The following is a 27,461-nucleotide window of genomic DNA, read 5'->3' as shown; positions in this document are numbered from 1 at the left end:
AATAAGCTTCAAATTGAACATTGAAAAAGATAGAGAGATTTTTTTTAATCTTATACTGACACGAAACTTAAACAAAACGAAGAGTTAAAGGTAATTTTTTTTTGTTACACTTCCCGGAAAAAAACAGTTACAACATGGGCTTTCATAATATGACCTTTTAACATATTAATGTTATGGACATTTAATAATTATCTTGACAAAAAAAGACTATAAATAATTTATGATTAACAAAAGTATGTAATTCATCACCCTTTTTTATATGTTAAATTTTTCATAGAAGTTTAAAAATCATTTTATTTTCTTTAAACATGTATAACTAATTTATAATCTTTTATGCCATAATAAGTCATAATATAATATTTCTTCATATTTTACATTAATAACCATTATTTTTATATATTGTCTACATTTCTCTGATTACGTCTATTTGTTCAATTTTGTATATGATATCGAATATTCATCATAAATAGATGGTTTAAGATGCCAAAAAATTATTTACTTGGTGAATATAATACATCAAATATTACAAATACATCATTTAGTTAAATAAATAACCATAAACCAAAAATTCATACCAGGCGTGCGGGTCAGGGTCTAGTAATCTATTAAAATAGGAGTACAAAATTAGATTTCACCTTAATTTTCCACTATATTTACGATGACATGCCATTGAAATTATTAATTAACCTATTTTTTTGGATCTTTTTCTTTTCTCTTCAATTAATGCATTTTCAAAATTAAATTTTAACTAAAAAATCATGGCAACAATAATTAATAAACATAGCTTTTAATATTCTTTGTCTTTCCTATTTAATATGTGTATTTTAAAATAATAAATTTCATATATACATTTCGTAATTAAATACATACTTTATATGGTAATTATTTTATTAATTCCATATATACATAATAATTAATTCCATATTAACTAGCCTACCTTATATGATTTTTTTCTTATTAATTCTCTATCTAACTTTAAATAGTTAATGAAAAATATTGTTTTAAAAGCTATATAATTATATTTTTATTATTTATAAGTAATAACTAAAACAAAAGTTACAAAAAACATTTATATAATATATAGATTAATATATAAATATATTATGTTACATATATTTTCATAGAAATAATAGTCCAATGTAAATTCAGTATGATAAATGTTAAAAATTAGAAAATATATAAGACCATATATTTTAAATAGTATATACAACCATTTAGTTATGCATTATCATAAAATTTTGATCTATAAGAATAAAAATACATTTGTGTGGATATACGGATCATATTTAAAAATATGGATGATATATTTGATGATTTACAAGATAAAACAAAATTACTCAATATAAACTATAAAATTATTGTGTTTAGAAATATTATATTAAACAATTATTTAAACGAGTAATTTTTAAAATATATTATCACTTATAAAAAATAAAAACAAACATCGGCGCGGGTGCGCAGATCAAGCTCTAGTTCATCTTTCAAAAGAAGAAGATAAAATTGTGAGCCTATGGTGCTGCTCAATTCTTATCAGATCCTTTATTCCCGATTTAGCCAAGCTGCTTAATCTACGAACGTAGGGTACTAATAGAACAAACCTTTTGCGTAAGAGATCATTAGTAAACAGGCTTATAAGCCTAAGTAAGTATTAGGGTTTTTGGAGGATATTCAGTTGTTCAGTACCATTAGAGTTAAACATTGGTCAATACGCTTTAATCCGAATATATAGTGGGTAATACGAATTATAAAAATGTTGGACTGGCGAATAAAATTAGATGATGCACCATCCAGTCAGGGCCGGCCCTGAAAATTTGGAGGCCCAAAACCATTTAGTAAAGACTTCAAAAATTTGGGGGCCTAAAATTTTTTTTTTTTACAAATTAGAGACCTATTTACATGTAAAGATTTTCAAAAATTTTGGAGGTCTAAGACGAATGTTTCATTGAGCTTCGCCCAGGGCCGGCCCTGCATCCGGTCTATAAAAATGTTTTTAAAATAGATGATGAACTATGTGATGCATAAAACGGTGGTGGATATTTGACCTGTTCAAAAATTACATCACCAAGAAATAAACAAAAAACATAGATAATATACATACACCTTTTGAGTAAACGATAAATTTTCTGATACCTAAATGATAATTGGACCTGGAGATTAGTGATTAATATAATGAATAAAGATGAATGAAAAGTAAGCGTATGAGAGACGGATTTAATTCGGTGTTAGGAGGACAAGAAAGAATTTTCAATTCGACAAGAGATGGATCGGAAAACCGGGGTTCAAGGAAGCGGTGATCTCGGGATGGAGACAATTTGATGAAATTTCAATGAGGAATTTTCATCAAAGAGTTATCTCATGTCGAAATAAAATTAGTTCATGGAAAAAATAAAATCCTACAAATTCTTCTATATTGATAAAGGAGTTAAAAGAAAAAGATAAATTTGGCACAAGATGATGAATTCACTACAACAGAAGAACTGGAGGACTTGAGAAGACAACTGAGTTTGGCATTTAGAGAAGAAAATACATTCTGGGAAGAAAAAAACAAAGATCAGTAGCATAGATATGACAGGAACACAAAATTTCATCATGCCATTACAAAACAACGAAGAGCCCAGAATCGGATAATTAGTATCAAAGACAAACATGGAAAGCTGGTAGAGAGCAAAATCGAGGTGGAGAACGGAGTTGTTCAATACTTTCGAGATCTCTTCTCTACCTCTTCGCCAACAGAGCTGGACGCCTCCCTCCATTTTATCTCGGAAAAGGTGTTTAGTACCGACAATAGGTTACTCTTAGAGGAATCGTTGGAACAAGAAATTAGAAGAGCTCTCTTCGACATCAACCCAGATAAAGCACCTGGTCCAGATGGTATGACTAGTAAATTATTTCAGAAATTTTGGTGGGAGATGCGGCAAGCTATTATTAGACTTGTCCGAGATTTCTTTGCGACGAGTAGCTTCGACCCACTATTGAACTAGACGAATATCTATCGCATCCCGAAAAAGAAGAAACCTCGGGACATGACCGAGTTCAGACCTATTAGTCTTTGTAATGTTAGTTACAAGATTATATCTAAGCTTCTATGCAAGAGACTCAAGAGAGTTATCTCGCGCTTGATCTCGGAGACACAATCTGCCTTTGTGGCAAAACGTTTGATAACTGACAGCATTCTGATAGCACAAGAAAACTTCCACGCCCTACAGACGAACCAAAGATGTAGGGAAGACTTCATGGCTATTAAAACTAGGCCTGAGCATTTTATAATTGTAGGTTTTTGGTGAAATTTTAGATTTTTAGAAAATATAATTTGGGTATTCGGGTAAAATTCGGGTATGTTTTGAGTTTTCGGGTCTGATTTTGGATAAATTTTTGGATATTTTTGCGGTTCTTCGGGTATTTTTAGAGTTTTCGGGTCCAGTTCGGGTACTTCGAGTCTATTTCGGGTCCTAAATACCCGAACCGACCCGGATCCAAAATATACCCGAAAATTTTGGGTATTTTATGGGTATTGAAATTGTAGACCCGAACCGATCCGGACCCGACAAGACCCGACCCGGAACCGACCCGAAAAGTTATAGGTACCTATATGGGTCTAAATTGCTAGGACCCGAAGGACCCGGACCCGACAATACCCGACCCGAATCCGACCCGAAGACCCGGATGCCTAGGCCTAATTAAAACAGATATGAGAAAAGCTTATGATAGAGTGGAGTGGAGCTTCTTAGCGGCTTTGATGCTAAAGATGGCTTTGATGAAAGACTGGTTGACCTCATTATGTGTTGTGTCACGTTGGTCACATATCAAGTCTTAGTCAATGGGAAACCAAGAAGGCGAATTCTACCTAGGAGAGGGTTAAGACAAGGAGACCCCCTTTCCCCATTTTTGTTTATCATGTGTACGGAGGCATTGATCTTACTTCTAAATGGAGCGGAAGCGGAGAAGAAGATTATGGGTTTCCGTGTTGCTTGGACAAGCCCAAAGGATCTCTCATCTTCTTTTTGTCGATGACAATTTTTTCTTTTGTAAGGCGGAATTAAGCCAATGCAAGGAGATCATGGACATTCTAGACATATATGGAAAGACATTAGGACAATGACTAAATACATCCAAATCATCTATGTTTTTTGGAAACCGAGTGGAGTATTCTCAGAAGCAAGATATAAAAGACGTCTTAGGTTTCTCTTCAGAAGGCGGCATGTTGATGTATCTTGGATTACCATAACAAATCGGTGGCTCGAAGATGAAAGTGTTCTCCTTTGTACAAGATCGGTTCAATGGACGAGTCAACACTTGGTCATCAAGACTCCTTTCTAAAGGAGGAAAAAAAATTCAAGTCAGATATGTGGCTCAAGCAGTTCCGACATTTGTGATGTCATGCTACTTGCTTCCACAAGGAATTACCGATAAATTAAGGAATACAACGTCTAATTTTTGGTGGAGCTCAAAACAGAACAGCAGAGGTTTACATTGGATAGCATGGGACGAGATCTTTACTCCCAAAAATTCAGGGGGATTAGGCTTTCGCGATCTTCATGATTTCAATATAGCGCTTCTTGCAAAACAATTCTGGAGACTAATTCATTATCCGAACTCCTTACTAGCACGTGTTTTAATAAGGAGATACTATAATCACACATCTCCATTGGAAGATCGACGTACATACTCACCATCATATGGATGACGTAGTATTATGGCAGTAAAACCTCTACTCATATTGGGTTTACGAAAAACAATTGGTACGGGTCGAGATACGAGGGTTTGGAGTGAGTCTTGGGTTCCAGATGGAGTGGCCCGACCATCTAGACCTGCTGACCACATTGTATACAGACTACCCCGGCTTCTAGTTCAGTCATTTATTAGGAATTATACCAAGGAGTGGGATACACAACTTTTACAGGATTTCTTTCACCCAGATGATATCCCTTTGATACTTGGGTTGAGACCCTCTCGTTCTCGTGCTCCAGATGGATATGTTTGGAACCACACAAAATAAGGAGTTTATTCGGTTAAAACCGGCTATGACCTACTTCGATTGACCAAGTTGAGTCTTTCACAAGAAGTGGCTATAGAACCAAGTATAACAGGCCTACAGAGCCATGTGTGGAAGATAAAGGCCACGAGCAAGATGAAGCATTTTTTATGGCAGGATATCTCGGGCTGTATGGCGACGGCAGAGAGGCTCATGTGTAGACACCGGGGGTACCGATAGGAGTTGTCCTAGATGTGCTGCCCCAGTGGAGTCGATTAATCATCTTCTTTTTCCCCAGCCCTTCAGTTTTGGGCTTTATCGAACTATCTGTCCCTTCCGGGTTACTTCCCGAGTACATCCATTTATCAAAACATGAACTTCCTGTTTTGGAAGAGAAAAGAAGTGGCTCCTTTGAAACCACAATTCGATACCTTCCCATGGATCTATTGGTACATTTGGAAGGCGAAGAACGACAAACTCTTTGATGGAAAATATGTATCCCCAATCGACACTCTTCAACACGCCTCTGTTAAGGAAAAATGTTCCAATCGACACTCTTCAACACGCCTCTCTTAAAGAAGAATGTTGGAGAAAAGCTAACGAGAATGAGGAAGAAAATGAGGATCAGGACGATCCCCTCCACCTCCCACTACAGAGTTTGAGACAGTGCCCCCTTGGATGCCCTGAATCCCTACCTGTCAAATTGATGCATCATTGATCAATAATGGCTGCGTCTGTGGCTTAGGGTAGAGTCTTAAGGATCAAATGGGCTCGGAATACTTCGGATCAAATGGGCCCACGTTGATTCCCACAAAAGCTTTTCATTAAAAAACTTTTCATGCCATCTTCATTTTATAGTAAGCTCAATCAAAATATTTGCGATCAAATTATTGTCTATAAATCACATGTTGCATCTATTCATAATGATCAACGAACCATGGCTTGCAATTTGTTCGATGGAAAGTGAAAACAAAACGATGCTGATGTGTTATCTACTCATGATAAAATAAAATGATTTGACCTTACAAAACAAATGGAAACAAAAGAAAATTCTAAAAAATAAGTTAGGAAGAAGAAATAGTCTATTAGTAGGAAGAAATCAGAATAAACCCGTAATAACCCTGATTTCATTTTATGATGCTCTTAAGCTCTTATTGGTTTATATATTTTGATTGATTTAGAAATCCATATAGTATTTATAAATCTAAGTAAAATATGCAAATCCGGAGGTTTTCCCTCGGATTTGAATCTTTGTATTTTTAACTGAAAAATCCAATCAAATCCATTATTAAATCAAATATATTAGTAAATCCGTACGATTGAATAACACTTGATTTGATATAGAATGTATAAATCATTAAACCAATAACACATGATTTTAATACAGATTTAAAAATCATAGAACTAATAACACTAGATTTAATTCGGATTTTCAAATCTATTAAAATACAACAACCAATAACTCTTACACTATTTATCATTTTATAGATTTTGAATATCAAAAAGTTTCTAAATTCTTAAAGAGGCCAAGATTTTTTAACTTATATGCGTTAATATTTTTGTTCTGTTATTATTACAAAAGAGAAGATATATGAAAAGACGAAAATACCATCGTCTCTTTAAAAGAGAAGAAGCTGAGGATAGCCAATAATATATATAAAACAAAAAACAAAAAAAACGTAAGAAGGAGCTTCTCTTCCCTTTTCCACTTCTCATCTGCTCTGCACAAACTCACATCATCCATTTTCCTTCCTCTTTGCCCATTTCAAAACTAAAACAGTCAATCCTTTCTTTTATTATTGGACGAAAGTCAAAAAACAGAAAAGAGAGAGAGAGAGGGCCTCTCGCCCGCCCTCTTATTAAAAGCTTCATCCTCTCCAAGCTCTTCGATTTTCAATCTCGTCTTGTCTCCTCTCTTCTCTGTTTTCTTAAACTTTCGGTAATCTAAAAGCTTCTTAATCCTTCATGGGTTTTTGATTTCTTCTTCCAAGCTTCCACCTTTTTTTGATCGACACTTTGTGTGTGTTTTCTCTTTGCAGGAATCCAGGATCGTGGGTCGATCGGTTCACAGAATCCGATCAAGACCCAGCTGTTCGTTTTCATCGTTACATCCTTTTGCTTTCCCCATAAAGGTTTGCTCGATTCGAGTCTCTTCTCTTCTCTTCATGAATGTAGATGGTGTTTTCAGTTAGATCGAGATGTTCAAGTATACTCCTTTTTGCAGGAATGGATAAGGAGTCAGGTAAGCTCTTCATCGGCGGGATCTCTTGGGAGACCACCGAAGACCGTCTTCGCGACTATTTTCAGAGCTTCGGCGAGGTTTTGGAAGCCGTCATCATGAAGGATCGTTCCACTGGTCGTGCTCGTGGCTTTGGTTTCCTTGTCTTCGCTGATCCCAATGTTGCTGAGAGAGTCGTGCTGCTCAGACACGTCATTGATGGTAAACTTGTAAGTGAAGTCCCTTTTTAGAACAGAACCTATACTACTACTGATGTACCTAACTCACACCCAAAAGCTAGCTCAAGAGTTGACGATTGCCACATCACATATATATTGCCCAAGGAACCAACACCCACACGATGTGGGATGTTAATATATATACTACATTGATCATAGGTTGAGGCGAAGAAGGCAGTTCCAAGAGATGATCACAAAAGTAACAGCAGTCTACAGGGATCATCACCTGGTCCAGCAAACTGTAAAAAGATCTTTGTTGGAGGTTTGGCTTCATCGGTTACAGAGGCTGAGTTCAAGAAGTACTTTGCTCAGTTTGGGACTATCACTGACGTTGTGGTGATGTATGACCAACGAACACAGCGACCGAGAGGCTTTGGGTTCATCTCTTATGAATCAGAGGACGCTGTAGACAGAGTCTTGCGAAGGACGTTCCACGAACTCAATGGGAAGATGGTGGAAGTCAAACTGGCTGTTCCCAAGGACCCAGTCCGGAACCAGATGAATGTAAATGGCTTTGGCAGTAATAGAATCAGTGCGTTGCTGATGAACGAGTACACACAAGGGTTCACCCCGAGTCCAATCTCAAGTTATGGAGTGAAACCTGAGGTTAGGTACAGTCCAGGAGTAGTTAATAGGGGCGGATTCTCACCTTTTGGACATGGATATGGGATTGATCTGAATTTCGAGCAAGACCAGACTCAGAGGTATGGATCTGGTTCCAGTGCAGGCTTTGGACGGCCCTTTAGCCCTGGATATACTCCGAGCCTTAGCAGGTACGGTAGCCAGATTGAGACAGGAGGAGGAGCTAACGGTTCTGTGCTAAATGCATCAACAAAGAACCATTTATGGGGAAATGGTGGTGGTCTAGGTTACATGTCAAACTCACCAGTCTCTAGAAGCAGCTTCAATGGAAACTCTGGAATGTCTTCACTAGGCAGCATTGGAGACAACTGGGGAGGAGCAGGTGCACGTGCACGTAATAGCTATCGCAGTGAGGGAGGAGGCTTAGGATTAGAAGCAATGAGAGGAGTTCATGTTGGTGGTTTCAGCAACGGTTTAAACAGCTTGGAGGCAGACTCTCTCTACAGTGACTCGGCGTGGCTTTCGATGCCTGCAAAGGCGTATGAAAAATTGGGAATGGGAGCATTTGACTTCATGTCTAGAGGACCGGCTGGATACATCAACAGGCAACCAAACGGAGGTATGAACAATGATCACCTTTTTTCATCTAAGAACATGAACATATTTGTGTTCTTATTGGAAAAAAAAAACTGATGAAATCATATGATTAATATTGCTGTTGCAGGAATTGCAGCTTAGAGAAGTGGGAAATATATTCCATGGAGATCAGATGATGATTTGGCTATTTGCAGGAGAGAGTTTTTAGAAGAGGGAAAAAAAGTTTTTTAAAAACTGTTCAAAAATACCTTAAAGCTTTCCTTTACTTTTTACTATTTTAACTGTTGCTTTAGTTTTTATTTTCACCCTTGTTTTCTAATTTGGGGTTTTGGTTCTTTAATCTTTAAAAAAACTGTAAACTGAGTTATATATAAAGAGACAAAAAAAACAGTGAAGTGTATGAAGTTCTTGTCTTTCTTCTTTGTTAAATCTTTAGAGATATTGACATATTCAAACATGAACGAAAACGAATTAAAATAAAGAGAGAGAGCAAAGGTATTGCCTAGAATGTAGGCAACGTAGAGTGAGGGCAACATGTGGCAAACATGTGGATGATGATAAGCCAAGAAGGACAAAGGAGCAATCCCATCATCTATCACAATAATATCCATTTATTATTTGAAATGGACCAAAAGAGAGAGAAGGCGAGTGTTATAGTCCTCAAAATACAGACGAAACATCCTAATCCTGAGAGCTTCAAGACTTCACTGGAACCCTCACCACCATTGTCCCCACACTCTCTTTGTATAAGGTTTACTAAACCCACAAGACACTCTCAATAAACAATTCACAAGATGCGTTTGCTAGTAGAACAAGTAGCTAGAGCTTCTTCACCATTTTCCTCTGCTTCTTCTACAGAATGTAACTCTCATACTTGCAGATGGAAGCCTTACTCAAACTCTAGTGAGTTCCAAGCAAACGCATCTGTTCTCCTCATCCTTTTCGTCTCTGCTCTCATATGTGGCCTCTCTCTCTGCGCTGCAATACGTTGCTTTCTCCGCCCAAATCTCCAAACTGACGACAACGAGCACAAGCCTGATCCTGAAGAGGATGTTTCATCCACCGTGCCAACTCCGACGCTTGTCTACTCCTCAGACCTTGAGCTTGCAGGGGCTCAAGCAGAGTGTGCCATATGTTTGTCTGAGTTCGAACCAGGTGAGAGCATCCACGTGCTGGAGAAATGTCATCATGGGTTCCATGTCAAGTGCATCCATAAGTGGCTATCTTCCCGCTCCTCCTGTCCTACTTGCCGGACTTCTATCTTCTCACAGAACACCTTAGACTCTGCAACATCAGCGGTAGCTCCTTCAACAAATGAGATCAATGCTTAGCTTTCCTCACTTCTTCTCCCACGTTCTCATCTTTCTTCTTTCCAAAAGGTTTAGACCTTTTTGTTTAGTCTTTCGTTGTATCCAAAGCTTAGAGTTATATATTATGTTTTGCTTGAGATTGTTGTTCTATGTTCATGTTATGTACCATAACATTAGTTACCACTTGTATGCATCAAACTATAATAATTATAAGCTCTAACGACAGCAAAAATGGCAACTCTACTCTACCTAACAGACACACTAGGACCGATCAAAGGTTTTGTTACATGTTCAAAATGCAAGATACTAGTTTCTTGGTAAAATTGACTTTTCATAAGATGATTCAAATCATTTTCAGCGAGAATCAATAATCTTACGTCACGCAAATGTGTAATGGATGATAGAAAGGAATCAATGTTGTACCTACTTGATCACGATCTAGAAACTGCATCCCATCTTTTCATCAATAACCTCTGCACCAAACTCTACAAGAGAGACTTTTTACAAACTTCTCCAAATCAGTGTTTTCAAACCGGACCGGACAAGATTAAATCGTGAACCGAAAACATATTCACCAATGTTCCAAAACATGTTTTAGGCGGGGCATACTAAAAGGCCCCGACCCGATTTCTCTTTCTCTTACCGCCGGTACGACCCCAGTTCGCTTCCCTCGACCAAACATGATCGATATCCGATTTTTCTCTAATTTAGGATTTTATCCCAGTTTTCCTCTATGAAGTTCAGTTCAGTACACAGGGTTCGATAAGTCTAATCCAGCAATTTAGCAGTCTACTAATTTTTGCAGCATGATAAACATGTACCTTAATGCCTCGGTGCTTCGTTGTCTGACAATCCATCCATACGCTCCTTCCTTGCTGTCTACATGCTTTCCATCCATCTTATCCAGCCAGCTCGATTAGATACTTAACCGAATTTCCTTGTTCCTTAGTCACTCAGCCAACCATCCCCACATGATCCAAGTAAACAAAGAGAGACGGCTTGGTCTCCAACCAGCCATCCAGAACAGACAGTACGCTAGCCATGCTTAGCGCCCCAGAACCAGTCCCTGATCACACCCGGATCAGTCAGTACACAGTCGGCTCCACAGCCCTCGATCCAGTCAGTTCTCCTCACAGCCATCCTGCTCATCAGTCTATCCCTTTCAGTACGTCGCCAGTCTTGATCGTATCTATCAAACCACTCAAAACGTTCTCATCAGTTCTGCATCCCTCCTTGTCTTTGACCGTCCCACACTCAGTATCCACTATCAGATGTATGCATCCGACCCTTTCCACAGATCATCAGAACGGACCGATAGCGTAAGCCATCGCATCTAGAACACACACACGCTCCAATGTGCGTTCAGAACCACCCACAGACGCACCAAACCCACCGTCCAGTTCCTCACCCGCCTGTCTACCCGTCAATCCCACTCGATCCAGTACACAGCCGATCCAGTACCCAGTATCTAGTAGGAATTGATCCAATCCATACACAGAACCCTTCCGTACGTTGTATCCAGACCGGCGACCATTACCTCTCGATCATAACCGCCACAGACTCCAATATCCTCGCGATTCATCAGTACACGACTCTAATCAGAACAGACTAAGCCGACAGACCCTTTCCCTTGGCTTGAGAACGGTCCCGCAGACTGTAACTGACTTAACCGCCAATGCGTACATCATGAACCATCAAGACGCATGCTTTCAATCAGAACATGGCTTCCCTACCATCGTTCAGTATGCGGACAGCCGGATCAGGATCCGACTAGTATCTTCTCCGCGATCTCTGTCTCTTTCGATCAGCACCTCTCTCTCTCGGTATTTCTCTCTGTCTCTCTGTCCAAAAAACTGTGTCCAGAAAAAGATGTCCTTTCTCTGATCCGCGATCTCCCCTTTAAAGGAAACAGATGGGTGGTTTCCCTTCCCGACATAACCGCTCCCGCGCCCATTTAATTCATAAACTGCCCTCGAGCAGTTTCTTTCTCGGTTTTTTTTAACCACCTTAGCAGTTCCCGAACCCATAAACAGTCCCAGTCAGTTAAGTGGTCCGACAACCACTCAGAACCGCCCTATAACTGCTTCGCTAACTGCTTATTAACCGCTCCGGTAACCACTCGGTAACCGCTCTCGGTAACCGCTCAGTAACCGCTCTCGGTAACCGCCAGATACTGTTCCCGCCATTTTTCTTGGCTAATCAGTTCATGTTCAGCTCAGTATCTGTTCCCGTCACAACGTATACCAGTCAGTCCACACATTGACTAACTGATCTCGGATGACAAGTCCACCTGCCTTGTCTGAATCCGTCCAGCTTAGTCCGACAAGCTCAACTGCTATGTTCAGACAATACCGTATCGTCTTAACCTGACCAGTACTATCCAGATTTAATGTCCAACATATCTATCCCGTCTGATCAGTCCGACCTTGGACTGATCCAGTTCAGACTGCGGGATGGGGATGCTACACATAAGCAGTTTTATTTTATGATTAAACTAGGGCGTGCCCGCGCTTCGCTCGGAATATGTTGTTGTTTGTTACTTATATATTTGGTCGTTGTTACTGGACGGTTGAAATTATGGGATGAACTGAAAGTGAGGAAATGTGATGCTATATGTTAGTGGAACCTATACTCTTGTATATAACTTGTGGGGTTGTTTAATTATATGAGATAATGTATATATTAGGAGTTGTAAGCCAATGAGGGTTGTTACAGAGTAATGAGTAAGTAATTTTATTAGGAGAACATAAAGGAAAGAGTTGACTGTGTAGTCATGTGCACTTTCCCGTTTTAGTTTAATTTCTGAGTTTGGTAATATCGTAGCGTTAAAGTGGAAAGTATTGTTTAGAACAGTCCACGTGATGTGTAGCGGAATGATGAAACTCGAGGGTACCTTCTCTATCTAAATGGTTTCGTATTGAACCTGTTGAGTTTGTGAGCCCTTTTTGAGTTCATGTACCTTTTCGATCTTTGGAGTCTTGGAGTTTGTTGTCTGCTTTGTGTAGAGTTTTTTCCACCATATTGCCAAACAGGTATTTGCGTAGATTATGTGAAGTTTGAGGTAATTTTTTTTTCAGATGCTTATATGGAGAGGACAACCCCTTTTTGCAGTGTTTTGAAAACCGGACCGGTCGGATCGTGACTCGGCCTTTTTACCCGTTTCGAGTTGTAATAAAAACCGGATTTGAGTTAAACCGGCAAACCCAGTCAAAAACCGGTGAAACTCGCAAAAACCGGTGACCCGGTTCAATATTAAAACCCGTTTTTCTCAAATTCAAGTTAAAAATATAAAAAACTCAAATTTTAAAAAAATATTTCATAAGAAATTCATATTGTTTTTTTTTAATATATATCTAAATAAATTATTTTTCATTATATTTAATATTATTTTTCAAGTTTTTATTTTATTTTCGTATCATTTTTAGATCCTAACAATGAAATAAATTTTATAAAAATTGATTTATAATTATACATATATAGTTACTTAATCTAAAATTAAATTAAACTTAAAAACCCGGTTGAACCGGTTGGACCCGTCCGACTATTGATCCAACTACAATGCCGAGTCAATGTCCGGTCTGATTTTCAAAACATTTCCTTTTTGTTAGTTTGACTTATATGTTGCCAGATTTTTGGGATCACCTAAATAATATAATGTAACGTCTGATTGTCTGGAGTTGTAGAACTTTGTGGATGCTGGACATGGCTAATGAGCCATACAAATGGGTTTTAATAAATATAATCTAAGTTGATTTACTACTAATCTGTCTAAAGTATATAAGTTACCAGTGGAAACGAACCAAGTCATTTGTAAACCAATTTTTTATTTAATTTATTAAACCTTGAACATGGCTACTACAAAGACCAAATTTTGAAGAACATATGAGTATGTAAGGCTGAGCTGCTGATCGAACAGTGATTCACCATGGTAAGACACCAATAGTGGATGTAGTCCCCTTAATCACTACAGAATCATCATTCCAAAATTGGCGCGTTGGTCACACCATTCGAGGCTTTGGTTTTTACTGATCCAACACCATGAATATCGTCTATGGGATTGTTATCACCCCCTGCGAACCAAACATATGACATTCTTAGCAAGCTAGAAATAAAACAGAGATACACATATGGACAATGGTTGTGAGCGCTGATTGCGGTCAAAGATCCTTGATATGGTGAATGATTCATGCTTGGTGGAGAAGTTGAATGAGGAAAGCTTCAAGTGAATGGTGTAAGTGCGGCCGACCAAGTCCTTAATGCACTGGGAAGTGACCTTTGATTTGGGTCTGTAACATCATGCTCCTGCCATAAAGCTAGCATTAAGATTTTAGGTGGATGTGGTGGTCAAGGGTTGGATAGAAGAATTAAAATGGTTATTGGATAATGGTACCATAAGTTATGCAACATCATCGGCACGGGTGTTGGTGAGTTTTGTCATCTCACCGTCAAAAGCCATAAACACTGCAGAGCCTGAACCATCTGAAACACATAGCTGGACATGGTACCAGCATACGTGATAGTGAGTTGAGAATTGTTAGAGTTGGGTGGTTCATGGCTGCTGTGTATTCCCGTTTAATGTCATTTACCATGAGCTTGAGAAGTATTACCTTAGAACCCCAACGGCATTATTGTCATTGCATCATCCGCATGTAAATGATGCAGAACCATATGAAAGAATTTTAAAGCATTATGAGGTGTAGCACCAACCTTTTGCAGTATCAATACTCTCAACTTCTCCTGCAGAAAAACTCCACGCTCTGTCCACATAATTGATTGTGAAAACATTGAAGCATACAGATGTGAAACAGCAGTAGTAGAGGGAGATCAGAAAGATTCTTAATATTTGAAGCAAATGGTGGAACATAGAATCATGGTTTCATTACTTGCCTCAACTTGATTGATGATCTGATTTTCCAGCGACTTTGTTGCATTTTTACTGGATCCTCTTCAATCTCTTAAACTCTACCTTAGCTTAAAGCTTTTAAAACAACAACATTTTTGACCGGATCGTCTGGCGTATCTGAGAACTGATTTTTTTTTGTCAGCATGATTCCCTGTTTTCATCATTATAAAACTGAAAACTGAATATAAGAAAGCATATTATAAGAGATAGTAAATGATTTAAGAGAAAGATTATATGGACATATCTTAAATTCAGATCACGATTTGCTTTTTCCACTTGTAATCTCTTTCTCTGATTGGACCTCGTAAATTCTTCAGCTTTGCTCATGTTTCAGATCAATAATCTCTTTATCGCCTCTTAACCCCCAGATTACTCCACCCTATATCCTCGTTTTTCTTAGAGAGATGTGTTCGCCATTCTATGGTAAAAAGAAGTTTCAATTGTTATTAGGATTTGTGAGGATGATGTTTACGTATGTAGGCATACCTTTTTATAGCTATAGATGCACAGTTTGGAAGAGAAGAAAGATGTAATGAATGAGAAATCGTGGTTGAAATGGGTCAAAGGAGTTAAGAACCTTGTTAATGTCAGTGAATCAATTCAGTCTGTAACGATTCCAAGAAGAAGAAGATGAGACGAAATGACACTGAAACATCTCTATCCAGGGAATCGATATGACGATTTGTCTCAAATTTCTCTCCAGAAAATACAAAGATGAACGAAAGGTCGAAAACATGAAGGACCGTAGAAATCTCTAGTGACGTCGTTATTGAGGAAGGTGAAGATAACAATGGGCTAAGGTTTTGTTCATTTCTTTTAGCCCAAATAAGAGTAATGAAACCAAAAGTAAAAATCTCGTGGAAGCCCGTTAACGATAACAAAACGAAACGCAACAAAATTCAAATAAAGGTGGACACGTGTCGAGCTCTCCTTCCCCTATTTTTTCAGGTGGCAAGAGGAGAAGAGAATTCATGTCTACTTTATATTAATAGATTATTGGAAATTTTAATAACTAAATCCAATTAAGTTTGTATAAATTTTGCAGAAAATAAATAACAAATTATGTATTTTTAGTTCTAATTTTTATTCAATATTTAAACTCAATTGAATAAGGTTAAATCCGGTTTAATATTTAAACCCATAATTTAAAAGTTTTTTCGGTTCGGTTTGGTCCAATTTTGAAAACATTGCCCCAAATCAAAGCAGTTTCAAATTCTTGGGCTTTTTTGTTATGTCCAATTTAATTTTATGTTTCGTTACTAAAATAATTGGGCCGACTAATGGGCCCATACTAGCTTAAGTTAGCCCCTTTCGATAGATAGTAAGAGACACATTTAGCGCGTAAAATTACTCGCCCTCGTTTTATACTTGCGCTCTCCACTTCCGAAACAGCAAAAACTGCGTCGTTTTTTAGGGTGAAACAGTAAATGATCGCTGGCGTCAGCGGCGGATTCAATGTTTCCTCTGTAAAAAAGTGAAGATGAAAGCAGAGAAGAGATGTCACATTTAACGTGTTTTGGTCGTATGTGAATGGCATGGAAGGAGAGCAATGACAGCTCATCGTTCTCTCGGATTGTTTTCACGGTAAAAAAAAACATTAAAGGTAAACAGAGTGACGTAGGGGAGGGGAGACGACCAGTCAAATTGTTTTTACTCTCCGCGTCGCGACGAGAGCCTCTTTGAGGTGAAATTAAAGAAGCCAACTATAGAGTGCCACGTCTACATAGCTCGCACCTCCTTCTTCGTTTAAGTACTAGTAATAGACAACAAAATCAAAGACGCCATTTTTAAGCACGAAAGAGAGAGAGAAAATACAGAGAGAGAAAGAAGAGAGAGATGGTTGGGTTCACCACCTGCATTGACATTTCGACGCTTCCCACCGATATGGGTCTGTTTCTTTCTTCTCTTATCTCCCTTTAGTTTGTTTCTTCTTTTAGATTTTTCCATGAATATTTGTTTCTCTCATCATCTAAAGATATGTTTTTTACTGTGTTTCTTCTTCGGTTGTGTCTTGCTCACTTAAGTTCTTCTTACGTTTTCCAGAGGGTTTTTACGCGACCAACAACCAGTTCCAGAAAAGAGGTCCCAAGGGTTTCATCCAAGTCAAGGTTCTCGACGACGACAAACTCTACGTGCGCGTCGACTTGCCCGGCGTTCCAGACGACGCTGTCCACCACAGGGTCGACGCCGTTAGGCAAAAGGTGGTGTTTTTCTCCGCGGTAACCTTCAACGACGGCTACGAGAAGCAGGGCGTTCGTGAGTACTCCGGAACCGCCGGTTTGGGTTGTGACTGCTGTGAGATCACCGGCGTGGAGGCCAAGATGAAAAATGGAGTCTTGAGGATGATTCTCTCAAGAGTCAAGGTGAAGAAGGACCACGACAACAAGTGTACCAACACTGTCCCTCCTTTCACAGGTTCGATCCCCTTCCTCTTTCCAAAAAGTTATCACCTTTTAAACGTCTTTGCATATATCAGTTACTGAAAAATGCTTTGCGATAGGTAAATCCGGAGGACGTGTTGAGGAGCATCCGTTTGTGGTGAAAGGTCGCAAGCGAGCCTTCGTTGGAGAACCAACAGCTGATGGTGGTCTTTTCTTCGCTGTGGATGTGCCTGGTGTTGGGGACGGTGATGTTGAAGTGCTTGCTAATGAGAGTGAAATTAAATTCACTGCTGAGGTCAAGAATGTTTCCGAGCACGACGAGAGTGGCCGTCTTTACCTTGGAAGTGTCGACACTTCTTGGTCTGGTGACTCTGCAGCTAATTCGCTTTTGAGTCATAACATCACCGGTGCTGTAAACTTTGGTGTTCTCAAGGTTCTCATTTCCCCTCGTCCCAACACCGGCGGTAACAATGAGTAATCATATCTTTTCACGGCGGTAACAATGAATCTATCCCCTTTTGTTTTATGAGTACTTGGATTGGATTAGTCTTTGTGTGTTTTAAGTTGGGATTTGAGACTTTTATGGTTTAGTCCTGCTTTTGTGTTTGCTATTATGGAACTTAGTGATTCGTGTCACTTGTTTTCACAATCTAAACTTGCTTCCCTAATTAAGCTGATTGAAACCAAGTTAATAATATAAGCTGGATCCATCAAATGGCTTACATTAATACTGAAAATTATATTATCTTCATTCGGATATCAATTTCTATGTTCTGCATCACTTCCACATACTCTAATGATCTTCAAGCCATTGTAGTTGATTAACCACAAACCTCACACTCATAACAATATCACCACTGGAAAAACGCAGATTTAAACATTTTTAGAATAAATGTCAAATTATCACACTCGCAATCTAAATCAAATTGGATTTCAAACCACAATTTGTAAGAAGATGTTATACCATGAACAAAGGTTAAACACTTATTAAGGTCTTTGTGTAAGCCATTGCATCTGCTCACTGGAACAGAGGCATACTTTGGGCCAAGCTTCTGGTAGACCGAGGAAATGATGAACATCTAATGCAAAAAAGTCCCATCCACTTAGACGCAAAAGATGACTGCGTAACAAACACAATAAAGATAAGGAAACTACAGCACAACTACTAAATGTGACTAAAGATGGAATCTGTCATCTTTAAAGGTGGTTACAATCCCATTAATTAAAGAAACATAACAAGACCTGCGGTTATATTCTCACCATATGGATGGATTCTTTAAAGTCACTTTACTCATCCACTTAAGTGAATCAAGAAACATTTATAACTAGGCCCATTTAGAAATAACCTTAAATGAACCGACTAAAGTTTACTCGACGCTTTTTCAAACCCTAAAGTAGTCTCATTAGTCCACTATTCCTTCCGTTATAAATAGTACGGGCACTCACACTCGTTACATCACAATCCTCACATCCCAAAACAGCAAAAACAACGTCGTTTTTAAGAATGAGTAAAGCAGGCAGCATCTCCAGCGGAAACAAGAGCCAGGGTAGCTCCGGTAGCGGTGTCCCGAGGAACTCTCCACCTATCCGTACGTCTTCCTTCTTCTTCATTACACTTTTTTTTTTCTTACAAAAGTTAATCTTTTCATGTTTCTGTCAACAAATCTATAATGTCCAGTGACTGATCTGCGCGTTTCTTTGTTTGTTGTTGTGTTGTAGCGAGGAACCGTTTCCAGAAAAGTGGCAACCAGGCGGTGTACGAGGTGAAAGAGACGGAAGACACCGTGATCTACAGGGTCGACTTGCCTGGCTGTCCCGCCTCTGACCTCCAGTACTGGGTCGACGGCAACAACGTCCACTTCTTCGCCGACGAACCCGCCATGTCCGAGTACGACCACGACGGTCGCAAATACGGAGGCACCATGGTGTTCAACCCAGTGGCGAAGCTTCTATACTCCGCCTCTGTACTGCTCCTACTCACAACAGATTGTTTCTTCGACTTCCAAGAAACCAAAGAAGTCCCTAAGAAAACGCAGAAGCCAGTAACAGATCGTCTAGTATCCTTACACGTCGCCCAGTCTGCATCTGCAAAAGCATTAATGCATAGCTCTGTATCTGCAGGATAGAACAAACCAAGAGCTGGATTGCCTTTCAAGTATCGTAGAACCTTATGAGCAGCCTGAAGATGAATATCAGTGGGAGCAGATAGAAATTGACTCAACTGATGAACCGCGAACGTGATGTCCATCCGTGTGATAGTCAGGTATAAGAGACGGCCAATAAGCTCACGATACTCAGTAGGATTAGGTAATGGCGTGCCTAAATCCTTAGACATATGTAAAGAAGGATCCATTGGAATCGTACTTGGCTTACAGCCAAGCAAACCAGCATCTTCAAGCAGGTTCAACGTGTACTTGCGCTGACAAACAGCAATCCCCGTAGAAGAACGAGCAATCTCAAGGCCCAAGAAGAATCTAGCGTTGCCAAGATCTTTAATCTTAAACTCAGAACGCAAGAGAGTCTGCAGAGCCAATAACGCCTCATCATCATTGCTCGCAATTAGTATATCATCAACATATACAAGAACAGCTATGAAGGAAGTCTTGTTGGTCTTGACAAAGAGCGTGTTGTCAGCTGGTGACTGAATGAAGTTAGCACCAAGCAAAACGGAAGAGAAACGTTTATACCACTGACGGGATGCCTGTTTAAGACCATATAGGGATTTTCGTAGACGACATACTGCATTAGGAGGAAGCTCAGTACCAGGAGGAGGAGTGTACCCTTGGGGTAATCTCATATAAATCTCCTCTTCCAAATCCCCATGTAGAAATGCATTAGAGACATCCATTTGGTTCAAAGACCATCCTTTCGCTGCAGCCAAAGCAAGAAGAAGCTTCACACTTGTCAACTTCGCAACCGGTGAGAAAGTGTCAACATAATCAAGACCTTCTTGCTGAGTATATCCCTGTGCTACTAAACGCGACTTCGGTCTCTCCACAGTACCATCAGCATTGTACTTTATAGTATGAATCCATTTACAACCAACCACATTCTTCCCTTCAGGTAAACTCTCAACATCCCAAGTTCCATTCTGCTCAAGAGCCTCAAATTCTGCACTCACAGAGCCTCGCCACATCTCAGATGCCATAGCTTGCTTGAAGGTTTTAGGCTCGGTCTCAATGGTATAAGCAAGAATAGAGGATTGAAAAAGAGGGTTGAGATTATCATAACAAAGAACAGAAGAAAGAGGATAAGGTGTTTTCTGTTCTGTGGGTAATGAGGAAGACGAAAAAGAAGTAAATGGAAGAAGCGCACAATGATACTCAGATAGATAGCTAGGAGGCTTAGTCGATCGTTTAGGTCGAGCATCATCAACAGAGCTAACACCAGAAACATTATTATGCATAGAAGATGTAACAGTCCTAGGGTGCCCATTAGATGATGATCCATATGAACTACCAATGTCAGGCACTGGATTATCACTATCATACACAGGTATAGGATGAGAACAACCAGAGTGTAAATGTTCAGGTAAAGGAAATGTCTCAACGAAATGAAATGGTACAGGCATAGGAAGAACCGTATTTGGAAACATATCAGCAGCATCAGAAACAAGATCACTAGTCTTAAAAGGATAATCTGTTTCATGAAAAACAACATTCCGAGAAATAGAGACAGAACGAGACTCTAAATCAAGAACTTTGAAACCTTTATAGCCAAGCGGATATCCTAAGAAAATACAAGGCTTAGCACGAGGTGAAAATTTATTTCTATCTTTCAAATATGTCGAAACATAGCACAAAGAACCAAAAGCTTTTAGCATAGAGTAATCAGGTTGCTTACCTAACAGAAGCTCATAAGGAGATTTAAAATCAAGCAATGGTGATGGTAAACGATTGATCAAGAACACAGCAGTCAACACACAATCAGCCCAATACGTCAATGGAACCTGAGATTGAAATAACAAAGCACGAGCTACATTTAGCAAATGTTGATGTTTTCTCTCAACAACAGAATTTTGTTGAGGTGTATATGCACACGAATAGTAATGCAACATACCTTGTGCTTTGATAATATCAGAAAAAGATAGTTCAGGAGCATTGTCAGATCGGATGGCTTTTACTTTTGTATTAAACTGAGTTGAAACAAGATTTAAGAAAGCAGGAAATGAGACAGAAACATCACTTTTATTTCTCAACATATAGATCCAAGTCATTCTTGTACAATCATCCACCAATGTAAAAAAATAACGAAAACCTTCAACAGACTCTGTGCTAAATGGACCCCAAATGTCTATGTGAACTAAATCAAATGGTTTAGACGACAACTTGTTATGAGAAACATATGCTAACCTTTTCTGTTTTGCTAAAGGACAAACTGAACAATGAGACTCTTTAGACGACGATACACCAGACTTCAAGTTTGGTAAATCATGCAACAATCTCTGAAAAATACCAGATGAGGGATGGCCTAGACGAAGATGCCAGACATGCTCATCAACCAACAAAGAACCACAAAAGAACGGAGCAGGGGATGATGTTGAGAGAGAAAAAGATGTCTCAAGAATGTAGAGATTGTGGTAAAGATTACCCCTCCCAATCATCAATCCCTGTGTAAGTTCCTGTAGCAAACAAACATCAGAAAAGAAATGTGCAGAGCAAAACAATGTTTTTAAAAGATTACTAACACTTATGAGATTAAACTGGAAATCAGGAACATGCAAGACATTGTGAAGAACTAATGCATCCGTAATATGTATAACACCAGTATGAGTAATGGGCACTCTAGTTCCATTAGGTAATGTAACATTAACATCAGTAACTGGTGTAAGCTCTGTGAACATTGCCAAATCTGAACAAACATGACTCGACGCCCCACTATCAATTATCCAAGCATTATGTGGTAAAAAGGAAGGAATAGTGGATAAGCAATGGTCTCGAAAAGTAAGAATGGCATTTTCACATTTAAGAGTGGAAGATGGAAAAGGAAAAGTACCAGAGAGAGAAGCAGAGCTAGTAGCACCATGTTCTGTGATCGTAGCTCTGGAAGTAGAAACCGAAGGCTCTTGAACACGAACGTGAGTATTAAACTGTGAGATCAAATTCTGAATTTGCTGTGGAGTGAACTGTTGAAGAAGAGTATTAGCCCCACCACTTGTAAGATGAGGAACTCCAGGAGGAACATACTGAAATGAAGAACCAACATCAGTGTGCACATTAGCAATAGCATTAGCCTGTTGAGAAACCGTAGGACTGGTTAGCTGTTGCTGAACAGAACGAGGCTGCTGATGCTGTGGTTGATTCTTCTGAAAATATTGATTCTTTGATCCATAACCAGAACCATTAGTCTTATAGCCTGGAGGAAAACCAATCAGTTTGTAACACTTCTGAATCGTATGGCCACTCTTTCCACAATGAGTACACATTGGACGCTGAGTTTGTTGACGAAGAGTGTTATACGCTGCGACATAAGCATTGTTCTCCAATGTCGTCAATGAAGCATCAGGGACTGGAGTTAGCATAGCCTGAAAAGCAACACTATCAACTCTTGTTGATGGCTTAATAGCTCTCTGTCTCTCGTCTTGAGTAACTATGTTGAAAGCCTCTTCAATAGTCGGCATAGGCTTTAACATAAGAATATGACGTCGAGACTGCTCATAAGTTTCATTCAACCCCATCAAGAACTTCGTAACACGACTTCTCTGTTGCAACTTCTCCCAAAGGTTAGCAGCATCACACTCACATCGACCACACGTACAGATTGGCAACTCCACATAGTTCTTATGCTCTTCCCACAAAGTGACCAACTCCGTATAGTATGTAGACACATCCAGGGCTCCTTGTTCAATCTTGCTCAACCGTTGCTCTAAATCATACACACGAGGAGCATCATCCTGCTTAAAACGCAAGACTAGATTATTCCAAATACCCTCTGCTGTGGAAATGAACAATAGACTCTGTCCAATCTTCTTGGAAACCGAGTTCATCAACCACGTCGCAACAATATCATTGCACCTAGACCACACACCATAGTCACGATGATCAGGTGAAGGACGAAGAATCGTACCATCAACAAAGCCCAATTTGTTACGAACATTCAAGGCCATACGCATAGAACGACGCCAAGAGTGAAATTCCGCAGCTGTAGTCAATCGATCAGAAACAAGAACGAGGCCTGGATGATCCGTATGATGCAAGTAGTAAGGATTCTCATACAAATCAGTCTGAAAACGAGATCCATCGGATGGAAGAACCGGATCTACCATCGAGAAGAAGCAAGATTCACTCACCACAAGAAACAATACGAAACGATGAAAAAGAAGAGAAATCGTTCGCAAGAGGTCAATCAAAGAGAAACGAAAAGAGAAAGAATGAGAAAACAACTCAGAACTCCCCGAAACAGCTCAACAATGGCGAAAATCATCACAATCACGAATCGCGAAATCGACATCAAAGGAAGACTCATGATGCGAATCGAGTATGCGGAAGCTCAGATAGATTGCTCTGATACCATATTAAGGTTTCATACAGATCAGATTCGAGATGATGAAGATGAAGAAGATGAGCTGGGAACGAGAGAGAGAATCAAGAATATAGTTTGTTATTCACATTAAACTTAACTGTACAAGATTCGTTACATGGTTATATATACATAACCGGTATTTACAAGTAAACCAAATAACTAATAAACCAACATTAAACCGGTCATTAACCATATCTATCTAAGATGGCGTACGACGTCAGCGGAGCGAAGGCAAAGCTCCGCGATGGTGTGCTCTGGATCACCGTCCCTAAGGTCCCCGGGGTGAACATCAAGCTGACCGTCGTCGAGAAGATGCTCAACTGCAAGATCACAAGAGACGACGTAGTTTGATCGATGAGAGTCCGTCCGTACGTACGTCTTTTGTCTTTTTATCCGTGTCTATGGTGGTCGCTATCGTCGTTTCTCTTGCGTGTCTACTGGTCTAGGGTTTGTCTGGTCTTTTCTTAATTTCTAGTTTCTAATAAAGGTGAACTTTTGTTGAGTCTGGTTTGTTCTTATCTTGATGTTTAATGGTTAAGTGTGCTTTTGATTTCCTTCTACGTATAATCATCTCATGAATGTCGTCAAAAAGTTTCTTTGAATCTATTTTCGTGATCTTTTAACGGATGTTTTTTATCAAAGTAACAAACTTTATATTGTTGTGAAAAAACAAACGAAAATTTTATATAATACTACGTGGGAAACCATGAAAAATAAGCTTGGAAACATCTTCTGGGATAAACATCTAAAAACGGTTAATTCAAAAACAAGGAAAGGCGACGTTGCATTGTATTGTTAAACTTTTGCTTGTCGTATGTACTGAAAAAGTAGATAAGGAGAGAGTAAAAAAAAAAAAAGGTTTGACAGCTAACGGAAGAGAATAAGTGACGTCAGCGACTTATTGCATGCATTTAAATCATCTTCTCTGCAAAAAAAAGTTTGAAATAAAGCGAGAGACGAGGTTGCCCTAATTTCCCTATTTTGTCGCATTCAAAAAGCATATTGAAGGAGAGGTATAGGCAAGTAATAGATGTACAGCTCATCGTACTCTAGTATTCTTATCACGGTAAGAATTAAAAATGGAAAGGCAATGTTTTTTAACTGTGAGGGTAAATATGACCGGTCAAAGACTCAAAATTTTGGATTTTAACCTTTCCTGAGACAAGAACGAGTATTTTTTACCCGTGGTGAAAGGAAGCCAGCTGTCGTGCCACGTCACAGACGCTCGAAGTTATTAATTACCTCTAGCTGCTTCGTTTCTATTTTTTCATAGGAAAACTCCTATGGTGAATTCTTTAATTCACCGCACCTTTTTACACCAATTAAAATATCACGTAAAATTAATTAAAAAAAAAAGTTATCAAAAAGAAAAACAGATGAGAAAAAAAAGACGTCGCCTTTTAACAAGAAGAAAACGTGATCTTTGACTCATCTTTTAGGTTTTCAGCTTCACATCAATTCTCAATTCACATATGAAGAAGATAACGTGATCTTTGATAATCCTACGAATATCTCATCCTCAATTCCCAATATATCATTATGAAATAAATTCTAAACTAAACTCTTAGATTCTAAATCCAAACCACGGTCTAAATCTAAATTTACGATTTAAGTTTACGGTCTAGAGTTTGGGTTTACGGTTTGGGTTTAAGGTTTAAGATTTGGGTTTACGGTATAGGATTTGAGTTTAGTGTCTAGAGTTTGGATTTACAATTTAGAGTATATGGTTTGGATTTATAGTTTAGGTTTAAGGTTTGCGGTTTGGATTTAGAGTTTAGAATTTGTGTTTAGGATATAGAATTTAAGTTTATAGTCTAGTTTTTGGGTTTAGGATATATAATTTGGGTTTAGGATATATAATTTGGGTTTAGGGTCTAGGATTATACTTTAGGGTATAGGGGTTTGGATTTGGATTTAGAATTTAGGGTATATGGTTTAGAATTTAAGATTTAGGGTTTAAGGTTTAGTTAAAAGCGTTAACGTCGTTAAAATTAGCGTTTTTATTTTTGTAGATATTTTTTATTTAATTAAATATTTTTTAATTAATAATATATGTGTCAATTTGATTGGTTTCAAAGGGTAGCGTGAATTAGAAGTTTTACCCTAGGGGTTATTAATTACCTCTAGCTGCTTCGTTTCTATTTTCTCATACCATTTTTTACGCCACCAAGAGAGAGAGAAGAGAGAAGAGAGAAGAGAGAAGAGAGAGATGGCGATGAGAGAATGCCTCGACTTGACGGGAATTCCTTACACCAGAGGTCTCCTTCTTCCTCCTCTATTTTCTCACTGTAACTTGTTCCTTTTATACAGTTGTTAACATTCATGAACTTGCCGCAAAGATTTTACTCTTTTTTTGTTGTTTCTTTTAGTCTCCATGATAGTAAAGTTTACTTCTTTAGCTGAGTTAGCTCGCTCTTTAGTCTTTTCCATGCTAGCTTCTTCTTTGTTTCTCTTTGCTCTCAAGTATCAACGCTTTCCTTTTTGTACGCAGAGGGTATTTACGCGACCAACAACCAGTTCCAGAAAGCTGGTCCTAAGGGTTTCATCCACGTCAAGGTTCTGGAGAACGACAGCCTCTACGTGCGCGTCGACTTGCCCGGCGTTCCAGACGACGGAGTCCGGCACAGAGTCGACGGCGTGAGGAAAAAGCTTGTGTTTTTCTCCGGCGAAACTCCCGTCGGCAACAGAAGGGAGGGCGATCGTGAGTACTCCGGATCCGCCGGCCTAGGGTGTGACTGCTGCGAGATCACCGGCGTGGATGCCAAGATGAAAGATGGAGTCTTGAGGATGATCGTCTCAAGGGTCAAGGTGAAGGACCATGACAACAAGTGTTCTCACTTTCTGCCTCCTAACACAGGTTCGAACCGATCGAACCCATTCACTCTCTCAAAACTCACCCTATATGTATTTTTTTTGAACCATTGTTATAAATGCTCTGTTTTTGTTTATGTTGAATCGTTCTGACAGGTAAGTCTGGGAGACACTTGGAGGATCATCCGTTTGTGGTGAAAGGGCGTAAGGGAGCTTTCGTTGGAGTTCCATTACCCGGTGATGGTCTCTACTTCGCAGTCGATATACCTGGTGTTCGTGGCGATGATGTTGAAGTTCTTGCTAACGAGCATCAGGTTAAGTTCTACGCCGAGGTGAAGAACGTGTACGAGCATGATGAAGGTGGTGGCCGTGTTTACGTGGGATGCGTCAACAGTCGCTCTTCCTCCTCTGACCCTCCGCCGCCTTCGATTTTGACTCAAAGGGTAGGGTACGACGCAGAGTTTGGTGTTCTCAAGATTGTCATTGCACCTCGTCCCAACAATACCAGCAGCCAGTAATCATGATGCTCTCTCTACTACGTTATCTATCGTTTTATTTTGGAAGAACCTTTGTTTGACTACTAGTTTTCTTGTTTAAGTTTGAGACAGTTGTGTTGTGTGAGACATGCTTTGGTGTTTGCAATGGTATCTGGTGATTTGATTTCAGTTTTTTCACAATCTTTGAGTTTTCCCCTTAGCTGATTTGAAACCTAATCAACTGACTGATTCCATCAAATTACTTGATTGGTATGTTATGTATCACATCCACTTAAAACTGATAATCAATTACAGAACAAAGCACCTTCACGAACATCGTTTAAAACTACAGTTAGGGATTATGGTTATACGAAGCCTCTCTCGACGAAGTGCTTAGTAGATTAAAGATTATTTGTTGCATACTCCATAGTGGAACTGGAAGTCGAACGC

The 27,461-nt window shown here is 39.1% G+C and overlaps 5 protein-coding genes across 5 annotated transcripts; all 5 read left to right on the top strand.

Annotated features, from left to right (window-relative positions):
* The first annotated feature begins 6,648 nt into the window (after window positions 1–6,648).
* Window positions 6,649–9,018, top strand: LOC106306489 (heterogeneous nuclear ribonucleoprotein 1-like). Its single transcript, XM_013743123.1, has 5 exons — window positions 6,649–6,911; window positions 7,012–7,104; window positions 7,197–7,420; window positions 7,589–8,630; window positions 8,736–9,018. Exons 3-5 carry the CDS (start codon window positions 7,199–7,201, stop codon window positions 8,747–8,749), a joined length of 1,278 nt encoding a protein of 425 aa, XP_013598577.1. The 5' UTR covers window positions 6,649–6,911; window positions 7,012–7,104; window positions 7,197–7,198; the 3' UTR covers window positions 8,750–9,018.
* A 281-nt stretch (window positions 9,019–9,299) lies between these two features.
* LOC106306490 (RING-H2 finger protein ATL79-like) lies at window positions 9,300–10,101 on the top strand. Its single transcript, XM_013743124.1, has one exon. It carries the CDS (start codon window positions 9,403–9,405, stop codon window positions 9,937–9,939), a length of 537 nt encoding a protein of 178 aa, XP_013598578.1. The 5' UTR covers window positions 9,300–9,402; the 3' UTR covers window positions 9,940–10,101.
* Window positions 10,102–16,594: 6,493 nt separating this feature from the next.
* Window positions 16,595–17,851, top strand: LOC106304481. The gene is made up of 3 exons (XM_013740888.1): window positions 16,595–16,709; window positions 16,865–17,236; window positions 17,322–17,851. The coding sequence occupies exons 1-3, from the start codon at window positions 16,658–16,660 to the stop codon at window positions 17,678–17,680; spliced, it is 783 nt and encodes a 260-aa protein (XP_013596342.1). The 5' UTR covers window positions 16,595–16,657; the 3' UTR covers window positions 17,681–17,851.
* Window positions 17,852–18,677: 826 nt separating this feature from the next.
* LOC106305653 (14.7 kDa heat shock protein) lies at window positions 18,678–24,278 on the top strand. Its single transcript, XM_013742002.1, has 3 exons — window positions 18,678–18,791; window positions 18,922–19,139; window positions 23,929–24,278. The coding sequence occupies exons 1-3, from the start codon at window positions 18,707–18,709 to the stop codon at window positions 24,073–24,075; spliced, it is 450 nt and encodes a 149-aa protein (XP_013597456.1). The 5' UTR covers window positions 18,678–18,706; the 3' UTR covers window positions 24,076–24,278.
* Window positions 24,279–25,866: 1,588 nt separating this feature from the next.
* LOC106304575 lies at window positions 25,867–27,200 on the top strand. The gene is made up of 3 exons (XM_013740980.1): window positions 25,867–25,982; window positions 26,216–26,581; window positions 26,692–27,200. The coding sequence occupies exons 1-3, from the start codon at window positions 25,934–25,936 to the stop codon at window positions 27,051–27,053; spliced, it is 777 nt and encodes a 258-aa protein (XP_013596434.1). The 5' UTR covers window positions 25,867–25,933; the 3' UTR covers window positions 27,054–27,200.
* The last annotated feature ends 261 nt before the right edge of the window (window positions 27,201–27,461 follow it).

The sequence above is a fragment of the Brassica oleracea genome, chromosome C7, assembly GCF_000695525.1.
Source record: "Brassica oleracea var. oleracea cultivar TO1000 chromosome C7, BOL, whole genome shotgun sequence".
In the NCBI taxonomy this organism is placed as follows: domain Eukaryota; kingdom Viridiplantae; phylum Streptophyta; class Magnoliopsida; order Brassicales; family Brassicaceae; genus Brassica; species Brassica oleracea.
The sequence above is the reverse complement of the archived record's forward strand: the minus strand, read 5'-3'. Positions and strand labels throughout refer to the sequence as shown.